Below are 22,445 nucleotides of genomic sequence, written 5' to 3'. Positions count from 1 at the left end.
TAGACGTGGCGCTCTGAGAGTCGGTAAATAAATCTTCGCACATATCTATAGCTGAGCATTCAATGTTTTTAGTGAATATTTTATAATTATTGTATGCTGTTACTATCAAGATCCGGTATAAAAGGTTTTCCATCAAGAAAGGTTGGCGCACGGTCCGTGTGCATGGAGGTCTACATTAGTGTTTGGTCTTGGGTCTTTTATTGTGTTTATGGTATCTTGTTAGCAGTCAAGCTAGCTCAATCGATAAGGCGTTCGACTATGGTGTGAGAGGTCGCGGGTTCGAACCCTGTCGGTGCCTAGTACGCTCTCGTGGAAAGAAAAATTGAGTTGGCTTGAAATTCCCCTGGACAAGGAACTTACTGCTAATTGTCTCGTTGTAACCTGTACGAAACTCGGGGAGCTGATCCTGGTTGCGAAGGTTATTTGTGGAATGTCTAGGTTGTGCGCTCTTGAAGCAGCAAAGTCCCTGAATTGTTGTTAAATGGTTTATGGAATGATGTGGGTCCATAGTGGTCAGCGACAACTTGTAAAGTGTACTGAAGCTTGTGGATCAACGTCTAGGCGTTGTGCCTGTGCGTAGCGCACTATAAATCACTGTGCTTGTTTTCTTGTTATGCTTGGAGAAGGTGGGGTGTATCGGAGTGAGTAGGTGGGGTGAGTAGGTGGGGTGTACTTGCTTAGGTGCCGATTGGGGTGCGCGAATATGTGGGGTTACCGGGTTATATGATGGTATGGTTCTGTGTTGTCTGATTTAGGAGTCGGGTGGGCATGTGGTATATGGGTAGGCATACGGTATGTGGGTGGGGGTGTATATGTGTTTCTACCTACTTTCACAATAGGTGCCAGTATATCCACTATTACAATGACATCTGCCAGCCAGACATAAGCCATTATTTAGACAAGTAACGGCGGCACAAGTGTTATTGCTCACAGAATCTGAAACATAGACACATTAGTTACGGCAAACTAGCAAGCATTTTTAAAAGTAAGCAAGATCAGGCCAGTATTTTATCAGTTGATTAGGGGGCAGTGATAGTGTGACGTGTAAAACGCACACGTTATTGTGTGTCAGTGTAGTAAAAGATCAGTACCGACTATTTTTCGGAAAATAGTTGTGGATTTAATCAAAATTCACGTTCGATTTTCAAATTATGTAATATAATTTTGCCAGTTTTCTCATTATTCATCATCGTCACGGTACGTGAAGGCAGAATGGTTGTTCTTCCAATTGTTGGTGCCTTTTTTTTTGAAAAGCGCGCCTCTTCCAACGACTCTTCGGATGAGCACACTATGCGTTATATTTCAATGTCTGGTCATTGTAAGTTGATCCAATGGTGTGTTTGGAAGATGCAAGCATTCACAAATAACAAAAACAGATGGAGAACAGACGAAGGACAATTATTTTGAAATTAATTTTCAAATTATGTAATATAATTTTGCCAGTTTTCTCATTATTCATCATCGTCACGGTACGTGAAGGCAGAATGGTTGTTCTTCCAATTGTTGGTGCCTTTTTTTTTTTTTTTTTTTTTTTGAAAAGCGCGCCTCTTCCAACGACTCTTCGGATGAGCACACTATGCGTTATATTTAAATGTCTGGTCATTGTAAGTTGATCCAATGGTGTGTTTGGAAGATGCAAGCATTCACAAATAACAAAAACAGATGGAGAACAGACGAAGGACAATTATTTTGATACACCCTGTATGCACCGACGGTTCACGATGTTCCGATTGATCCACAAGATTCAAGTTATTCATCAATCATGTACAGATCGCGATACTGTCAGCCCAAACATCAAGGGCGCACATCACTAAATGAGCCATAAATATACGATTTCGGTACCATTGTAGTTATCCTTTACCACGTTATATTTTAAATATGCCAAAATATCAGATTTGAAAAATATTTTCCAAATTCATCTAAAAAGATCGTACATTATGGCTTTAAGAGGCTTAAACAGAGCGGATCCATCCAGATGTTTGAAAGGAGGGCTTACTCATGCATATTGTTAAAAGAAATTATACTTCAAAATGTAATTTCATTTTGTGAAAAAGTTATCATACGGGCAAATACTTCGTTAAAATTACAATATTTGTAACCAAATTTGATTAGTTTATGCCATATCAAAAGAAAAGAAACTTTTCACTTAGGCGTTTCATGGAAAATTATCGCGTCATTTTGTACAGGACCTTGTGTAGAAAACGATTTTTCGTAGCAATAATGGGTTTTTGTCGGCACTATTTGCATTTTTATTTTCACATTACTCACAACAACGAAGAATGTAAATATAGGCTAACCCTATTTTTCATTTCAGGTTTGGTGTTCGCACACAAAAGAGGAATATACATTAATAAATGCTTTTATTTTTCAAAACCCTTAACCTGCCAAAGCAAGCGCAAGCGAATACAGCTTTAAAGCGAGCATGCTCATGATGAACGCACAGACCCACAGTCTGTGAAAGCAAGGTTTGAGAAATTCGTCTTCAGAGTCTATATCATAACGATGTCCAAAGTATTTGTATATTCATTGATTTTCCGCGTTTTTATTGAACATTTGAAATATTGTCTAATCTATGTTTACACACACATCCGACACGCACGCACCCCAACACCCGCACCCCTAAAGTATAGAATACGTAGTACCTTCACATGTTGATCCTGTGTGTGTCGTAGGACAATCACAGTAGTATTCACCATCTAAACTCTCAAAACATGTCCCACCATTCTGACAGGGGGATGAACTACATACGTCGGTTGCTACTGGAATGAAGAAAAAAACATTTTATTGATCATACTTTTATACATGAGTTACATGTGCCTTCTTTTCTTTCCTCTCCTTTCCTCAAATCTCCTTGACACAAATCTCGACACCTCACTCTACCTTTAACATGATACCATTGGCGGCGGAAACGAGGAAAGGGACTTCTTTCTAAAATTCCAAATAGAAGAAACAAAATAACAATAATTTGCCCTGTGTATCTTCCTTTTAGTGTTTTGGGCCAAAATAGGGTAACATTCAAATAACAGATTTTGCTTTCATTTTTGGTTCAAATAGTCTGAAAATGAAATTTTTTTCGCGCGCAAATTTCTCAGTAATGCTGGAACAAAATATGCTCGTCCGCTCTAGAATATTAATAGGGAGTTTTCGATTTCCACGACGGATGGTTCTGCGACGGTAAAACACCAAACGTTGTTGTCGTCGCCACTACGGTTGTCAGACGTGTTGTAGAATTTGGACGACGACGTATTACAAAGTCGACAACGACAACATTTGCTGTTTTACCGTCGCAGAACCATCCGTCGTGGAAATCGAAAACTCCCTAATGCTTCCGCTGCCACTACATAATACTATCGATCATATCTCAAACTTGGAATATGGCAGTGCATTTAATTAATTTGGTTGTACCTCGCATTATAATAATCTTTGAATGTAAAACGATAATGGCGACCTAAAACAATCTCACTGTGTTATTCCAGTTGAAATCCATACACCCTATGGAGGACATGACCTTAATCTCCCACACAGGGGGTGTAGATTTTAAATGGAGTTACCATTCAGGTAGCCGCATCTGAACTTCATACTCCCTATGTGCAAGGTTATGGTGTATAAATTTCAACTGAAATAGCCCATTACAGCCGAGAAATACCCAGCAAACACAAAAACGTTTTTAAAACGTTTTAAATAAGTTATATTTTGGTTTTTGGTTCAGGTAAAAACGTTTTAATAACATTAAAATGTCGGGTTATATAAAGGTCATGATAACGTTTTAAAACGTTTTGTATGAAAACACACTACAACAATATTTTTAAATGTTTTCAAAAATGTTATTGTAAACTATATTTTGCAAACATTTTTGCCAAATATTTTGTCAACACTTAAATAACATTATGTTAAAATATTTGAACCCAGCAAACACAGAAATGTTTTTAAAATGTTTTTTTTCAAAACATTTTAATAACATTTAAATGTCGGGTTATATAAAGGTCATGAAAACGTTTTTAAAACGTTATTGCAAATATTTTGGGCAAACATTTTTCGCAAAATATTTTAGCAACCCCAAAATAACATTATGTTTAGAATGTTTTGTATCAAGTTTTCAAGAATGTTTTTGGAATGTTATCAAAACGTTTTTATTCCCTTTATATAACCCGACATTTAAACGTTTTCTGTAAAACATTTGTGTTTGCTGAGCAGTAGATTATCAAAAAATGTTTTTTAAGGTTATGAAACCGTTTTATACTTTTAATATACCCTTTATATAACCCGACATTTAAACGTTTTCTGACAACCTTTTATAACCTTTTGCGAATCATGTCGAAAACGTTTTGTGTTTGCTGGGACGAACAGACTGACCCGGGAGACTGACTCATTCTGACTTACTCACTCTGCTTTAGTACTCTTCTAGCAGAGCATCGGACCAATAAACTAAAGGTCCCGAGCTCAAACTATATAGTAAAGTGGAATTTGTCCTGTTGATTATGATATGAAGTAAGAAATTTAAAAATTATTTTCAGTCAAATTTTCAGAGATCCGGCGAGCCGTGGCGGCGAGGACCAAAAAAATCTGTCACATTTTCTGAAGTCACGTAAAGCACTTAAATGGAATCAGCCAAATTCGTTGTCTTTTTCAGGTAAATAGAACAATTTTGATATAATGTCATATTCCGATATTAAGTCCCCAAGAACTTCACGTTAAGGCTACATGCTCTTTTTGGTTGAAATTTTTGAAAAATCATAGTCAGGAAATTAATTATGCATCTGGTAGCTTAGATCATAACTTTCATTATACTTAGTTGCAATTATCCCAGATAATTCTTGATTTGTTTTTACAGAGTCTTGAATTGTCGATATTTTTGATCAAAAAACATGACTCGGTGTATTTTGAAACTCGAGGCATTAACTCTTCTCAAATTGGCCCCAAATCATAATTTATTATATGCACGTGTAGCAAACACCAATGGGAATAATTGGACGTTGTTTGCGGAGCCTAAATTTGGTTTGATTTTATTTCACAATAATTCTAAGGTGAGAATTTTGACCTGACATTTACTTTTTGGATTTCCAATTTAAATTCATTGATATGTGATATTTTGAATAAATAAAGAGTACGCTTACCTTTCTGCAACACTTCCCGGTATCATTGAGCATCAGCTGATAGCCAACATTTTAGCTGAAAACAGTCCCTTCCTATCATTTTTGAACAAAATATGGTTCAAAAGTGCGTACACTACGCGTATATACTGGCACAGTTTAACAGCGAGGTAATGAAGAGAGCTATTTACGGTGGGGTATCTATTGTAAGCTATTAGGGTATAGGCCTATAGTATATCTTCCCGCAAGTGACAAGATGTGTCAAGCATGTGCATACACAAGGGCGGTATATTCAAACGGTATTGTCTGGATCATTGAGTATCGATTGCGCACGTACACGGATGTGTGTGGTCACTCCCCAGGTTTTGACATGAGTTACAAATGACGTCGTGAATGACCCAGCGTTTTCATTTTATTATTACAAAATTAATCGTCGTTTATCACGAGTCCTAAGAGTCGTACCAGTTCAATTCATCAAAATTAATTTGTATTAAATGAAAAACAAACAGACAAGTAAAGTCATATGTCTTTCTATGACTGTATTCCTACCAAAATCTGATTTTCAATACACTAGAAACGTGTTGATATGTATATCTTTGAAAATCGCCGAATGTTAACCACAGTCACCGTGGCACGGTAGGCATCTTTAGCATTCATAGTGCATTGGTGGCAGTGGTTCGAACCCTGGTGAACATTTTAGTATTTTTTATTCTTTTTACTAATGCGCTGTGACGTTTTTTAAACACGCCCCTGAATGAAATTGATGGGCAAGTACCCTTAAACAGCCAAAACAGGAGGAGTTTATTTTTTTAACTAACCTTGTTATTTCGGCTTAAAATGGATATAAACATTTCTGATAATTATTATTTCGCGTTATTACGTGTTATCCAATGGTGACGTGCGATATCGCACCAGACTCCTCCAGTTTGGGATTTACAGATCTAGGAATATCCTGTTAACCCTGGACACTATTGGTCATCTAACAGCATTTCTGATTGGTTGATAACTTGAAATGCTCATTTCAATTACCAATCATGACCGGGCTTTAAACTTTTTATGGTAAATTGCAGATGATCTTATTAATACCCTCCTTGATTGGTTCAAAATGAGACACAATATTCATTTTGGCCAATCGGCAGGTAGTTCTCATGGGGTTAAACATGTTAAACAATTGTACCTGTATTTTGGCAAACTTCACCGGAGAATCCACTCGGGCATTGGCAGGAAAAACTCGTTAATGAAATTTGCGTGCAGGTTCCTCCAGACATGCACGGATTAGTAGTACATATATTAGCCGGAGCTGCAAAATGTAAGATTGATTATCGTAAATTGTAAATTGTCCGGGGGAGGGGAATTGGGGGGGCACATTTGTTTTTTAAATGACACGCTCTAAAAATGTTTTGGAAAACAATATTATCTAGAATATTTAAAGTTTGCAAACATGGCATGTGCAAATAGGGGGGGGGCAAGATTGTTTGGCTGTCCGAGAGGGGTGGCAAGCAATTTTTTGGCAAGCAGGGCCAATTTTGGCACGCCATTTGAAATTTTACCAAACCGGGTGTTTCATAATTATTGCAAAGCTCCCCCCAATATAAGACAGCTTTCGTACACTTTTCGAATTTTGAAAATATTTGAAAATTGACTGCTTCGTTCGTACTCCGCCTGTGTATGTGTGCAATCGTAAACATTTGAAATGAGCGTTTAATATTACTCAATGAGGACGAAGTCCAATGAAGAAGAAAAAAAGCATTATTTCAATTTACACCAAACGAAAGTATTCGGTCGTTTTGGACATTTGTAACCTTAAACCATTTAAGTTGTCATTTAAACTGATCGTGTACACACTTCGAACAAGTGAATTATACAATGTTATTAAATAATTAAAATGATTTATGGATATCGAGTTCAGAACTCAACCATCGGGCGCAATTATTGGGTCACGAAATAGCGTGTCTTCATGGACCCGTCGCTCAACCAACGCTCATTATGGCTTTGAGATGACATTTAAATTGAAATATATTTGTAGCCTATTTAGTGTATAAGTAGGGATGACCACTGTTAATACAGTTTCCACTAGAACGATTTTTCATTTACTGTGTGCGTGCACTCACACACGTATTGTCTATGGAGAAAGTGATCGATACAAGAAATCCCAGGCCTGTTAAATGGCGTACATACTTGTTTTGATCCAAATGTAGGCCTATATCAGGGTGTTTCAAGAAATTCCTGATTCAACCAGAAAACATTAACCAAACTTTTTCCTGTTTGGTCAGTAAATAGAGAGGACCTTCCTTCATGAAGAGATTAACTTTTTTTAATGAAAAATTTAATGAGATGAGAACTACACATACTGCAGTTACTGTCCGTTTTCCTATACACAATACACAGTGCTCTCACCATTGACGCGTGACCCCTACAAATGATCTACGTTGGAAGAATGGGCACTTGGCTAGTTAACATCACTGTGTGAAAAATAACCAGTCAATATGTTAGGTATTCTCCAAACTTCTAGCAAATATATTTCTCTAACATGACCTAAAATTACAGCTAGGTTAGATGTTCAGAAATAGTCGCACTTTTGTAAAATATGAGTGAGGGCAAGGCATAGCTAGCCAACTCCCCGTGTTAATTGAATGGAGATATAACCGAAAATATTGGTATCGGACCGATCACTTCTGAAGGATGCCACACAAAAACGGTACAAGCTACATTTTAACTATTCTCTGGCAATCATCATGATGAGTTTCTGATATAGTATGCCGAAATTGGGTACTGTAGGTGATTGACAAATGGTCGCACTTTTCTGATAAATAAGTGACAGTGAACATGAAATATCAGCGCCCATAAACCCAAGTTAGTAGCTAGTTAGTGGAGGCCGTCACGTGACTGATTATTGATTATTGAAGTGCCTTATTAATAGATACGCACGATTTAGGGCAAGAAAAACAAACCGGGATACTTTTGGAGACATCATCATCATCATCATCATCATCATCATCATCATCATCATCATCATCGACATCATCATCATCATCACTTTCTACATTTTTTCTAAACAACATAGGGCCTACCGTTTTAATAAGATTTTTTTCTTGAAATGCATGTAACTATAATTATTGTTTAGAGTGTGATGAAATAAAACATCACGATTTTCATCACAAAACAAAGTAATAGGCCTACAAAGGAAATACATTTTTCAAGAGTGATTGAATAAAACATCACGATTTTCATCACGGAACAAAGTAATACATAAGACATTGTTTGTTTGATTGCAATCAACCGCGACAGTTCGTCTCACACACATAACAATGCACTGCGATCAAATAGGTTGATGACAACATTTGATTGAATGGACTGCACTGCGCCATGATTACGTGCACCGGTTCAAATCCTTTGTTTGGAGCCAATCAATAATTTCACGTACAGCCTCTATGCAAATTAGAGTTTACACACGCTGCAGCTGGGGTAATCGACCGAAGCTTGTTGCCGTTAGTGATCGAATGCATGAGCTTATTTGCTTTACTGAATCGATTTACTGGATTAATTTCCTGTTAACTGGGTTTAATGCCACAAAGGTCGAATCGCCTTTGCCATGGACCATGACTGCATCATGAACAGGTTGAAGTGACACCATTCCGTGCATCAGGTGTTCAAACGCAATTATCTCCGAATTTGGAGTGAATCAGACAAGCAAACTTACATACTCATAAAATTTAACTATTTTTGAAGACAAAATGTGCAGGATGTTAAGAAATTTAAGAATGTTTAAGCCTACCGCGGCCCATCTCAAATCTTTTACTTCCCCGTGCACTACTCACTACCTAGTCTGTGTTACAGACCGTGTACCTATATCCATAGGGAGAGAAACTACTGGGAACCACACACTCTCGGAAACCATAGTGGGCACATGCACACACAGTGTATTGCTCAATGTAGTAAAGATAACCTTTGAGTTGGAGCAGATTTCTCAAAATTGGTAGTGATTAATGTTACCAAACTTATGCCATGATGAAATATAATAATTTTTGAAGATAAAATGTGCTGACCTTAAAAGATTGAACAATGTTTAAGACTACCGCTATTCATTTGAAATAATGCACTTATTGTTCATCTCCTCCGGAGATATTTTCCATGGCGGCCATCTATGATCATGCTTGAGGTTTCACCAAACAAACCATGGGTTTTGAGGTTTTATATTTTTTGTTGTATGTCAACAAAATCGATTAAATTTTCAGGATGATCTTATTTTCATGTTGTTATAAGCAAATATAATGTTCCAGATAACGCTAGTTAATAAATACATTAAGAAAAAGTACCTTAAAGTTGCACTTTCTGATAGTATTCCTTTTTGGACTTTAACTTTTTAACATCATTCTAGCAGCCCTATATAAAACCGCGACACTCGAAAGGCCATATCTCTGGAATGAAACGTCCGATTAAGATTATTTAAACGCCAAAATGTTTCTTTCATCAATTCCAAGCCAATAAGTTAGGTCTGAATCAATTTAAAAGTACTTCAATTTTTAGTGGACATGCCTAGTATTAGTACTGCAAAATCAATTGCAGAGTAATCTTTCCGTATACAGCCACTATGAACACGCTCAGTGAGCCAGATTATCCGGTATTTAGCGAATAAGTACATATTACACGGTATTTGTCGCCACTATAAACATACCAATACCGGTTATTGCCACATATATTATACGGAATTGATATCCTTCGATGGATATTGCAGTATAATCTTTCCGTTTACAACCACTATAATAAACAGACAGGACGCCGAGATACCATTATTCATGGAAGTGGAACAGGGTTATTTGACTCCCCGAGCTCAGATTTGTCACTGTTATAACACATCACATACAAAGTTGATACGGTACTGTAGCAATAAGACAAAAAATGAGGCCGGTATCGTTGCGACGACAAACTATTTGAAAATGGCACCATATTGTATATCCCATATTCCATTGCGGTGACCTCGAACACGCTGAGGTCAACCACCTGTTTTTTGAGAAGAAAAGTGGAGATAGGCCTATATCATATGTACGTTGATTAAATCGTTTCAACGAATTGTCCGATAAAACAATGACAATGACAATGCCGATATTGTATCAGGTTTAGTTTCAATCTCTTTATAATGAAATTAAATTATCAGTTTCGTGACCAATAAAAACTGTCTAAGCAAGTATCCTTACACATGGAAAAATAATCACAATTTCAAAACTGAACTATATTGGGGTAAATTTGTTTTTTTAATAGATGCACTATCTAATCCGGCACATTTTGACACCCCATTGAATCCAATGTGACTTAAAGAAGCAAAGTTACAAGCATTTGATTAGACGAAGGTCCACTTTTAAAAGTGACACACTGGCCTATTCAAAACTCCACGGCTAGACATTTGGTTTGAGAGTGGTAAATGGCTAATTTGTGTGTGCCTGTAATTTAAAACAAAAGGAACAAAAGAAAACTGAAACAAAAGAACTGACAAATAAACTGCAAGTTCTGAAATGTACAGAGAAGGAAAAACTGAAATAAACACTGCTTTAAATAGAGTTTCATTGAAGAAACTGTGTTATCTCTTTGTTGCGCTTGTTGGAATCTTTTTGCGCCTTGTATAGGCCAATGTGTCACTTTTAAAACTGGACCTTCGTCTATTCAATTGCTTGTAACTCTACTTCTTGAGGTCACATTGGATTCATATATATGTGGTGTCATAATGTGCAGGATTAGATAGTGCATCTATTACAAAAACAAATTTACCCCAATATAGTTCAGTTTTGAAATTGTGGTTATTTTTCCAAGTGTAAGGATACTTTCTTGGCGCAGTATATATTAAATGTTGTATGCAGAATAGTATAAAATCTGTGATTTGACTATATACAAGTTTACGCACGGGTCAACACTAATAGCTACTAATACAATTATTTGTAATTTGAATTTCAAGTTCAGTAAGAAATCACAATACGTTATAGTATACAGCAAATAGTTTACAAAATAGACAGAAAAGCGGTGGCCTTGAGTGTATTCTGTCTAAGCGTCACACTGTATAATATGGTATAAGGCCAAGTAAAATAAAAAACATGTTTCACGTCTGGGTTTTTGAAAAAAAAGGAAGAAGAGGGGGCTTTTTATTTTTTATTTTTTATCACAAAATGAGTGTAAATACCCATAATTAGAGCTGTTTTAGCGTATACAATAATGCCTGTAAAAAAGGAGGAAGCCTCTTTTTATTTGTTGTTCTGAGAGGCCCCTCTAACTATCACAAAACCTTGTACAAGTGTTTCTTGTATATTAGCAAAGCTATAGAAAGCATCTCTACTTCCTAGACATATTTTTTGAAAAGTTATAACTGAATTTCAAAAAATAAAAATAAAATTGAAGAAACCTCAAAAAAGGAAGCTTGAGGGGACGTGAAACATGTTTATTTTTTATTCGGCCTAATACAGATATATGTGACCTCTAACGCGTTGAATCACTTTATTTGCCTTTAGTCCGCAATACTCCGCATTCGTTTCTTTTTTGCATGGTGCCAACTTGAGATCTATTATTTGAACCCGACTCACACCCAAAAATGTCACTTCTATTCATCTTGCCCCCAAAAGACTCTAAACAATTAAGTCACTCCAGTAGGCATTCCAATCTCAGGCAATCTGTACTTTAACATTTACACCAACGTGTTGAAGCAAAGAATTGAAGTCTTTTTAATATGAATATCATTATCAATTATCAGCTACCACAGAGGACACACAAAATTAGATAATGGTGAACAATCAATTCAAATTCGTTAACCTTTTACTAATTAGCAGAATGATTTGTCACTGATTTTATTCTCTTCCACTTATAAGCATATTTTGCTGTTCAGAGTCCTTACAATATAAATCCATCAAACGTTCTTTAACAACTATATTAAGGGCGTAAACCACCAAATAACTTCTCCATTGAAAAGCACGTAGAAATCCACTTTTTTAAGCGGCGTTTTCTACCAGGCGTGACAATTTTTTTCACTTTTTAACGTCATCCCTGTATTAATTAAGGACTGAAATTTCATTTAAGCTTCAATTTTGGGGAACTTTATAGATTCAGTTTCTTATTAAAAAATGTTGAAAAGCGACGCCGCTATTTCAACGCCAAAACTAGCATTAAAACTTGTTCCGTTAGCAGTAATTCGGACAGGGCCTACTTTTCTTGTGAAATCGATTTGTATAATTTCTTATCTATTTTAGTCATAAATAGGTTAGCATCTTTCATTTAAATCAGAACATGCCAACCTCACGAAGAACATGGTCCCTAAGGACACCGCATTGTCTCCAGTAGCCATATACTTTTAACCGGAACTCATCACCATTGCACCTTTCGCGCAGTGATTTGGTGTCATGCGCCCTTAATCTGTATTTGCCATTGAAACAACACAAGAAGTTACCATTAAATCTTATAGCAACATCTTAAGGGTCTAGAAGGTGATCTATTAAAGGATCTTTTTGTCATATTGTGATACTAACTGCACTCATAGAAATTGTTCGTTGGCATTACTCAGTAAGTTGATGTAAGTCGTTGCGTCAACTTTCCGAGTAATGCCAACGCGTACAATTTTGAGTAACGCTGACTCGATATCATTATGTTGGTCGCACTCATTTGCACTTACTTTATTGAGTTGTCACAACTCAGAAAATGAAACTAGCCTAGGTTAGCATAATTTTCTAGAGGTGTGCTATAGTATACAAAATTTTGCACTGATTACAAAAATAAATTTTTTAATACTGCTAATTGTGCAGAAAATGGTCCAATAACGTGAATTAAGTAACAAAGTACCAAATTGGAATAACTCAAAACAATAAGTACTAGTAACTTAATATGAACGAGTTACATCAACTTACATGTTGAGTTACAATAACTCAACTAATTGGTTCTTTGAACCTTGTTTATTTTCTAAGTTCCCTGAACTTGAATTCAGAAGTTGGCATTACTTAAAAAGTTGACGCAACGACTTACATCAACTTTTAAGTAATGCCAACAAAGTTGATTAGTTGACGGAACTTTTTTTTTTTTTTAGCATTTTTTAAGTTCGGATAACTAAAATGAATTTTGTTTTGGCAACTTTTACACTATTTTTGAGTTGTCCAAACTTACTCCTTTTGAATTGCGCCAACAAGGCGAACATCTCATTTCTATGAGTGTGGTAATAAGAATTTTTAGAGAAAAGGAGGGCCATATGAATTCGAAAGGAAATTCTTTTAGGTCTATTCAAACCCAACTACCATAGATCATAAACACACACAAATAAATGTTATTTTGCTTGTTTACTTATCGTCGCTGGGCGGTAAAAAAATTGTACTTTCAAAGGTCAAATGCAAAACCTCATATATATGAGTGGGTCCCAAGAATTTCTGGGATAATCGCAACTAAGTACAGAACAGCAGCTAACCTCCTATGTAAAAAGCGGGCCCCATTATCAAAACCTTATTATGTGCAATTCTGGTAAAATTCTTTTCTTGTGAGCCAATTTTTAATTTCATCCCTTTTACAGAAAATGTCCCCTTTTGATACTTCCCTGTTACCTGTAAACCGTAGAGTGTTTGTAGATAACAAAATAACCAACGGTATTTCTGGTAATTTTGAGCGGTTTTTTTGTGCCTCATGAAAAATGACTAAATCATTACATATCGACTGCTCAGTGCCAGAAGTGGGTAAGTGCAATAGCTGCTTTGTGAACATTTGGCAATTTAAACACAGTATATTGTATTCATCTACACATGGCAGCTACACTTGGCAGCTATTACACTTACCCACTTCTGGCACTGAGCAGTCGATATGTAATGAACTAGTCATTTTTCATGAGGCACAAAAACCGCTCAAAATTACCAGAAATACCGTTGGTTATTTTGTTATCTACAAACACTATACGGTTTACAGGTAACAGGGAAGTATCAAAAGGGGTAGGGACATTTTTATATTGTACTCATCTACACATGGCAGCTACACTTGGCAGCTATTGCACCTACCCACTTCTGGCACTATAAGAAGTCGATATGAGGCTTTGCATTAGAACTTGGAAATTACATGCGAGTGTTTTCCCGCCCATCGACAAATTGGTACAAGGTACAAACTATAGACGAATCCAATTTCACGCATTCCTACACCTTAATGGCAGCCATAGCCGCGACGGGGACCCAGCTATGCCTAAAATGTGAAATGATGCGGCCTTGAAGGGTATTTTAAACTGCATTCTATCACCCGTGTTACACGTAGACAAAAGAATCTAACATCGAATTTTAAGCGGCTTTAATCCACCCAACTGGGCAGTCACGACACCAGTTTGGTGCTGCGGGGACCCAATAATGGCCGACCAAATCCTGACCATGACTTGGCTCGTTGGATTCGTACGTCTATAGGCCAATTTGGCGTTGTAAGTTTTTACAAATTGGAAATTGGGACACTTTGCCCTACGACCTATCGGGAAAATTGTTTTTGTGCGTACAAAATATTATCAAAAATGTTTTACTAGGATAAATATTGTTCATAAAACATGATTATTTCACGAAATAATTACTTAAAATATTGTTTATGATAATGTTAATTATTACAATAATAAATTAATAAATAATAATTACAGCAATTAATTTGCCGATATGTCAGAGGTCAAAGTGCCCCAAAACTGCTCTCAAACACCGGAAGTTACAATACCGATTGGGCTTATTCTTACCTGCTGGTGATACTGTTTCACTCGTTATTCCAAAGTAAAAGTTTTCTATGCTACCGTCAGTAACTTTCACCGTAGCTCTGTGAACACAAGATTGAGAAATTATTATCTTGCCCATTTCTGGCATAATCAGCATAGCTTATTTTACAGTTTAAAAGAGGAACAATAGATCTGTTCGGGAACTTGTACTTCCGAGTTCAGTGGCCATTGTGTTTTCTTTCTTCGCGACTCCCTACCATGTATTGACGATGATTTGAGCGGATAACACTTTGTCATCATTGATCAATGAGCAGCAACCAAACTGAACAAGATGGTAATAGAATCATATGCATTGTTTTTGGTTATTGATATTGCTCCTGGAGCATAGTTTGATTGATGACCTCAAAGTGGTATATTCATGCATGGCATTATTCCGCGAATAAATACAAAAAAGTATACTATAAAACTTAGAAGGAATATTAATATTTGCCGTAGGAGTAGTGATGTAATGGAATTAATTACTATAGCAATGGGTCTACACTATTTTTGAATTTATTGCCCTGCACTAGACATTACACCGTTCCTCTGCGTTGTACCATTGTTTATCAAAGAACAGGAATAAAGACTTGGATCGTAATTTCATAGAAATTACACAACACGCTGATCACTCGCTAAGATAAGTGCCCGGATTAGTGTCTTTCAAAAGAGCGGTATCGTATTTAATCTATGATTGCGCTCATATACAAGTGATGAGTGCAGCTTGCTTAGAGTGCAGGGCAATGCATTCGAGAATAGTGTAGACCCATTAATTCTGTTCTTCTACGGCAAATTGCTAGATACAATTAAGGGTATACGATGTATTGTTGGTCGAAGCAGCAAAAAAATGTTATTGCTCAATTCATAGCGAGCGTGTAGAAGAATTCAAATATCACAGATATACTTTTGTAGGTCCTGTGGTATCCAGAGTTATGTTGTAAAGAGGGCTGAAACAATAACACTTTTGTAAAACGTACATAACTCATTAACAACAATAAAGTAAGCAAGTTTTCAAAGTATATGATTTGTAGAATGAACTTTTGCAAAACACCAAAGTGTTATTTTTCAATAATATATTGATTCAGATAATGAAAATCGACTTTTTGGCTGCTTCGACCAACAATACCTCGTATAACCTTAAGGGTAGACGAGGTGTTGTTGGTCGAAGCAACCATAAAAATCGATTTTCAGTCTCTAGATCAATAAATTATTGACAAATAACACATTGATGTTTTGCAAAAGTTCATTCTACAAACTATATAATTTGAAAACTTGCTTAATTTATTGTTGTTAATGAGTTATGTACATTTTACAAAAGTGTTGTTGTTTTAGCCCTCTTTACAACATAACTCAAGAACCACAGGACCTACAAAATTATTTATGTGATATTTGAATTCTTCTACACGCTCTGCAAGGAAATGAGCAATGTAATTTTTGCCAAAGCTCATTACCATTCGCAAGATGTTGTGAACTACCAAATCGCAACACTTTAAAATAGTGTATTACCTTAAGGCGGCAATTTAGTAGATCCAAATTATTAAAAAATCTATACGGATGAACTTATAGGTGATTTCGTTACAGTTAAAATAATGTTTATACTTCTTGATTGGGCCAATGCTATATCGTTATCATTGAGCAATTTAAACTGGTCAATGATTCAATATACGAAATACCGTAGAATTCTAGAAGCATATATGCCTCTAAACGAGGGGTTTTTTTAACGAAAGATATGAAAGGCCAATACCCTTCTCAAAAACATTGCAATAGATTGGTCTTACAAATATACATGTTTGTACAGCCGCCTTTATCAGTAATATAGTTGTTCAAACTCCAAATAAAACCTCGTTTAGAGGCATATATGTGCTTGTAGACGGAATTTTACGGTAGTTGAAATGGATCCAGATAAAAAATGGGAATACGATTGTATTGGTAAACCATTTTTTTTTCTAGTTTCGAAATCAAAATCTACTGGAAGTAGGTAAGTTTAATACGTCTATGGGATTTTTGAAGGAAGAAAGTCTGTATACTAACCTGAACTCAAAGCTGATATCAGTAATAGTCCTTGCAAAAAACTGATAATATCGAACTTCTGTTGTTCCACTGGTATAATCAAATATGGCATTTGTTTTAGCTGATCCACAATTTGAACTAAAACCTGATTCGTCTTCGGTCCATACACCGATTGGATTATTGTTGTCAACATTGTTGACATCGAACGCTTGGATCATTAGTGTCGTTATCCGTCCGCTGCCAGTATTGTATGGTGTTAAGGTAACTACAGGATGAACAGGAAAAGACAGTGTGTTATTTGAATATTATCATACGTCGTATATGTCCCATTCCCACAAAACCGAGCTACATGTTGTCAGACTTTACTTTGAGATAGAGGCCTTACTTAGTAAATACAAATACACACCATACAATTGTTTTTGTAAATATTCAGAAATTTTAATTAATTTTTTAGCTGAACACGGAAACCGCTCTACTTACAAACAACATATATTATATAAAATGCAGCATGTACGCATTTTATTAAAATGCTGAGTGTACACATTTTTATATAAGAATCATGTTTGCGCAATAATACGTAAAATTACACATTTTAGTAATAATATTTATTTATTTGTATTTAAACTTTCTTTATACAGGGTAGCTCCTTCAGTGTAAAAGCACTGCTATTCTTGGAGGCCCTGTGACATACAGGGTGTAATTTACTTAAATACAGGTATTACACAAATATTACAAAAAAAAAGTATAAATATGCCATTAAAAAGAATCATAAAAAATTGTATAAAAGTGAAAATCAATGAACAGTGTGGTTTGTGAGAGCTCTTGATTTAAATTCACTTAGGCTCAAGGAAATATAATTAGTGCGAGTGTCAACATCAACAGAACTATTCCACAGATTTGCTGCTCTCGCCTGAAACAATCTCTTACCAGAGTTATTGTTAAATTGTGGAACAACAAGTGAGTTGGAGCATGGAGGTATATAAATAAATGGAGAATGATCCAGCCAAGCCTCTTTTGTACTACGTTGGTTATGACCAATTATTGTTGAATGGGCATTTTCAGGTTTATATTGATTATGCTAAGTTGATTACATTGTGAAGTCTGTTTCACTGGCCATTGATTTCAATGGGGTAAAATGAAGTTTATACTTATTGGAAAGTGCTCATGTTTCATAAAATTTTGATATCAAAATCTCATTTTCGCCAAAAATTGAGTGCTTAAATTCTGAGACTAGTAGGCCTATACCTAGGTTTAGGTATACTAGTCTCAGTTAAATTGCATCAAGAAATCAGTCTTTTGATAAAAGAAACACCGTTGTCATCTTGTGACTTCCTACATTTTGGTCATGAAAAATTGAATTATGACATTTTTTCCCAAAAACTTATGACCCCCCCGTATATTTGAAACCCCTCCCTCCAAAGAAAATGATAGCCCCCTAATAATATTAATATAATCATTTAGGCCTAAATACTGATAATTATTTATTATAAAATGAGAAGTTTAATGATGATGATTTAGGCGGCCTATACGATTTCATGACAATACAGATTTAAAAGTTTAAAAAGCAATAATATGACATATCCGTCATGGCACTCAATCAATTTGACCCGAAGCTTCAACCCAAATCACGGTTATCATACACTAAACTATGAGAAACTGTTTAAACAAAGTATGTAGGGCCTATACATTCCGTATAGGGCCTAACAATTCTCTCTAGAAAAGATTGTCTGATCATCACTTTTGCTTGAATTCCGAAGTACTTCCGGTAAATTTTGCTCGCTCGTAACTCAAATGGCCCAAATTGGCCCAACATAATCTTTTCACAATCGGAAGGTAAAAACGTTTTGCTTTCATTTGCACTATATTTGAACTCCCTCAGACCCCCTTAAAAGCTTAATATATGAACATGAAAACTAAGTATATTTGTCAAGTTACGGCACAACTAGTGTAGAAAACAGTTTCATAACTTGAGAACAGAACATCCAAATTTCTTCGGGTTTTCGCACAATCATACATTGAAACTATAAGCTATCAAAACTGGTGACTTTGAACATCTGATTGACTAGCTGACGTCATTATACAGTCTCTTTTACAAGGCTTCCGGTACGGGTCAATGTAGGTCAATTCCTATGAGGAAATTTTGGGAGTGACAATCAATGAACCATGGTAGAGGCTCATAACCATCGTGGAGATCAATAGCTTGGCTGAAGTGGCTGGTCAATTCAAGTTTGGTGACTCATTGAATAGAGGTAACGGGATAATCTCCACTTAGGAGATTAGAATTCTGGCGATCATTCTCCATTTATTTATATACCTCCATGGTTGGAGGAAGTACCTCTTGTGTCATGGTCATGTGTGGATTTAGTAAACGAAAATTTGGAACAAAGATAATCAGGAGCTCTTCCAGTAAGGCATTTATATAACATGATTATTCCACCTATTATCTTGTTTGAGCCACTTGAGAGAAGACATCATTGAATCAATATTAGTTCTGATATCAGCAGAAAGAATAATTTTGGCAAGGTTGTTCAAGAAAATTTGTAACTTGCTTGACAGAGTAAGTGAACAGTTGGATCAAACATGACTGCAGTAATCAAAATGTGGCATGACTAGAGAATCAGCAAGTTTTTTGAGAATATAATTTGGAAGATAATATTTAACACGACGTATAACACCACAACGTTTAGAGATATTGGAAGCAATTTTAATGTGATAAGATATATGATGTGATGATGTGAACAAGTCATGTGACTATCAAAAATAATTCCAAGATATTTGAAGTTATCAACTCTCTTAATAGTCTCACCCTTATAAATTAAAGAAATATTTTGGTACTTACTAAGATTTTGAGGGGTACCAAAAAGCATCAATTTAGTTTTGCTGATATTCAAAGTGAGGTGGTTCTTTTTAAACCAGCTAGCAATTTTACACATGTTAAAATTGAGACTGTTTTGAAGATACAAAGGATCTGATGAGCTAACAAGCAATGAAGTATCATCATCATACATTACTGTTTTACATATAACACTATCAGGCAGATCATTTACAAAAATAATAAATAACAAAGAACCTAATATAGACCCTTGTGGAATTCCAATGTTAATTGGTTTTAAATCTGATAAGAAACTACCTACTTTTACTGATTGCATTCTACTAAGATTTGAACCAGGTCAATAATAATAATAATAATAATAATAATAAAAAAAAAAAAAAAAAAAAAAAGGGACAAGTTTTGAATGTATTGCCCTGGACTAGACGTATGATGTACCATGATGCAGTCATGTCTACAGTAGAATTCACCGCGACCTTTCCAGGACTTAAACCCCATTAAAAGCTAACACTCATTGAAAACAGCTCAACTGATTAAATCAGATCTTCTCTGGTTGTGCACATGTGTCTGTTTTATATGGTCTATTGCCATTTGGTCTAATACCATTTGGTCTAATTCCCGTTTAGTCTATATTCAATTGGTCTATTACCAGAAAGGCTAATTGCCAGTTAGTCTAATAATCATATAGTCTAATGTCCATTTAGTCTAATATTGTTTGGTCTAATAACCGGTATGTCTACTAACCATATACTCTAATAACCATTTGGTCTAATATTTCATTAATAACCATTTGGTCTAATAACCGTTTGGTCTAATAACCGTTAGGTCTAATACTCGTATGGTCTAATAACCAGTTAGTCTAATACCATTTCGTCTATTTATTAATAAACTTAATGCTTGTAAGACTAAATGGTGTGTAGACCAAATGGGTATTAGACCAAATAACTATTAGACCTATTGGTTATAGACCAAATGAGTATTAGACTAAATGGTTGTTAGACTAAATGGTTTTAGACTTATTGGTTATTAGACTAAATGGTTATCGGATCGAATGGTTATCGGACCAAATGAATAAAGGACCAAATGATTATTGGACGTAGTGGATATATATATATATACCTGATGGGTTTAGACGAAATGGATGTAGACAAAATGGATATTAGACCAAATGGTATTAGACCAAATGGCAAATCCCCGTTTTATATGTGCGGTATCGCAATGAGCTGGTATTTATAGCTTCAGTTGGGTAACCGATTATAAAGGAAACGCAAGGAAACAATGGTATGTGGACCTTTGTTCACGAAATGAGACAATGGCCTGCTTTTTGTTAACCAGCATTCTTGAAAATGAGCAACATAATGATTGTTGACTTAACACGGTTTGGAAATAATTTCTTCATATTTTTGGTGTTATCTGTCGTTTACATATCATTCCTAAAACACCAAAGTACGAATATTTCCAAACATCTAAATTAGCTAAAAATTTAGGACATGTTACAAAACTATATTTTCTAGAATTTTAGAAGAGTACTTTTAATATTGCCCGGTTATTTTTCACACAGCGTCGTCAACTAGGCAATGTACTATTACCTATAACATACACTAAAACACCAAAGTACGCATATTTCCAAACATCTAAATTAGCTAAAAATTTAGGACATGTTACAAAACTATATTTTCTAGAATTTTAGAAGAGTACTTTTAATATCGGCCGGTTATTTTTCACACAGCGACGTTAACTAGGCAAATCCCCATACTTCTAACGTAGGCTATTTGTAGAGGTCACGCGTCAATGGGAAGAGCACTGTGTATTGTGTATAGGAAAACGGACAGTAACTGCAGTATGCCTCTGCATTGCACCATTGATTATCAAAGAACAGGTATACTGGATCGTAATTCTATGGACTTTCACATCATGCAGAGTCCGTGTATGTTTCACTCGCACCTGTACGATTTAGTGTCTTTGAAAAGAGCGGTATTGTATTCAATCTATGATTGCACACATACATGACATGTGATAAGTGCAGCCTATTAAGTTATAGTGCAGGGCAATACAATCAAAAAAGTGTTTTCACCGATGGTAATTAATCCTGTTACATCAATACTTTTACGGCGAATAGTGAATTAAATAATAAGGATTACGTAATATCACCTGTTATCGCTTCATCGGGTGTATACGTTGTTACTGAAGATATTAGCGTAAAATAGATTCCCGGTACAAAAGGCGGCGGAGCAGCAAAAAAGAACATGTTGTTATTTGCGTTCACATGGTTTATTACAGCTGTTTCCATAAGATAATCACACACAGGTAGGTCTGACGATTGTCCAGAAACATTGGTCAGTTCATATGAAACCAGTGCTAAAAATAACATTAACAATTCTTTCTTGTATTCCATGTTGAAAAATATCGTAGAATCACACTACGAGTTTCTATAAAATATACACCCTCTCTTATGTTCACTTTCTACATTCAGTATTATATCTGTCCTATTTGGCAGGGTAAGGAATAGTTAGCAATACCTACAATTGCAACTTTATGTAAGAGCAAGATTCCACATGGATTTCCAGCAGAGAGCTTTATTTTTTTGCAGTAAAAAACAGGTAATAAGCAAGTCGTAGGACACAACATGCAAGATGTATTGTCAATGTGAAAAGGTAACATTCACTCCTACATTCTCTTGGTCAGGCTGACGTCACAAAGGGGAAATAGCCTTGTAAAACCAGTGTGCGTATGTGCAGTTCCCCTTTCTCGAGCTGGTTGCTATGCGCGAGCTTGTGCAAAGGGGACGAAGGGGACAATG

At 35.7% G+C, this 22,445-nt stretch overlaps 1 protein-coding gene across 1 annotated transcript in view; it reads right to left on the bottom strand.

Moving 5' to 3' along the window:
• Window positions 1–22,076, bottom strand: part of LOC140166675 (uncharacterized) — a 50,823-nt gene extending 28,747 nt beyond the window's left edge. Inside the window, exons 1-5 of the mRNA XM_072190172.1 lie at window positions 21,797–22,076; window positions 16,837–17,080; window positions 14,794–14,870; window positions 6,268–6,390; window positions 2,643–2,759 (exon numbers count right to left, since the gene is read on the bottom strand). Coding sequence (XP_072046273.1) covers window positions 2,643–2,759; window positions 6,268–6,390; window positions 14,794–14,870; window positions 16,837–17,080; window positions 21,797–22,040 — 805 coding nt within the window. The 5' untranslated portion in view covers window positions 22,041–22,076. The remainder of the gene's footprint in view (window positions 1–2,642; window positions 2,760–6,267; window positions 6,391–14,793; window positions 14,871–16,836; window positions 17,081–21,796) is intronic.
• Window positions 22,077–22,445: the final 369 nt, after the last annotated feature.

Source organism: Amphiura filiformis, chromosome 12, assembly GCF_039555335.1.
Source record: "Amphiura filiformis chromosome 12, Afil_fr2py, whole genome shotgun sequence".
Classification (NCBI taxonomy): domain Eukaryota; kingdom Metazoa; phylum Echinodermata; class Ophiuroidea; order Amphilepidida; family Amphiuridae; genus Amphiura; species Amphiura filiformis.
This window is presented reverse-complemented; position numbering and strand designations above follow the sequence as displayed.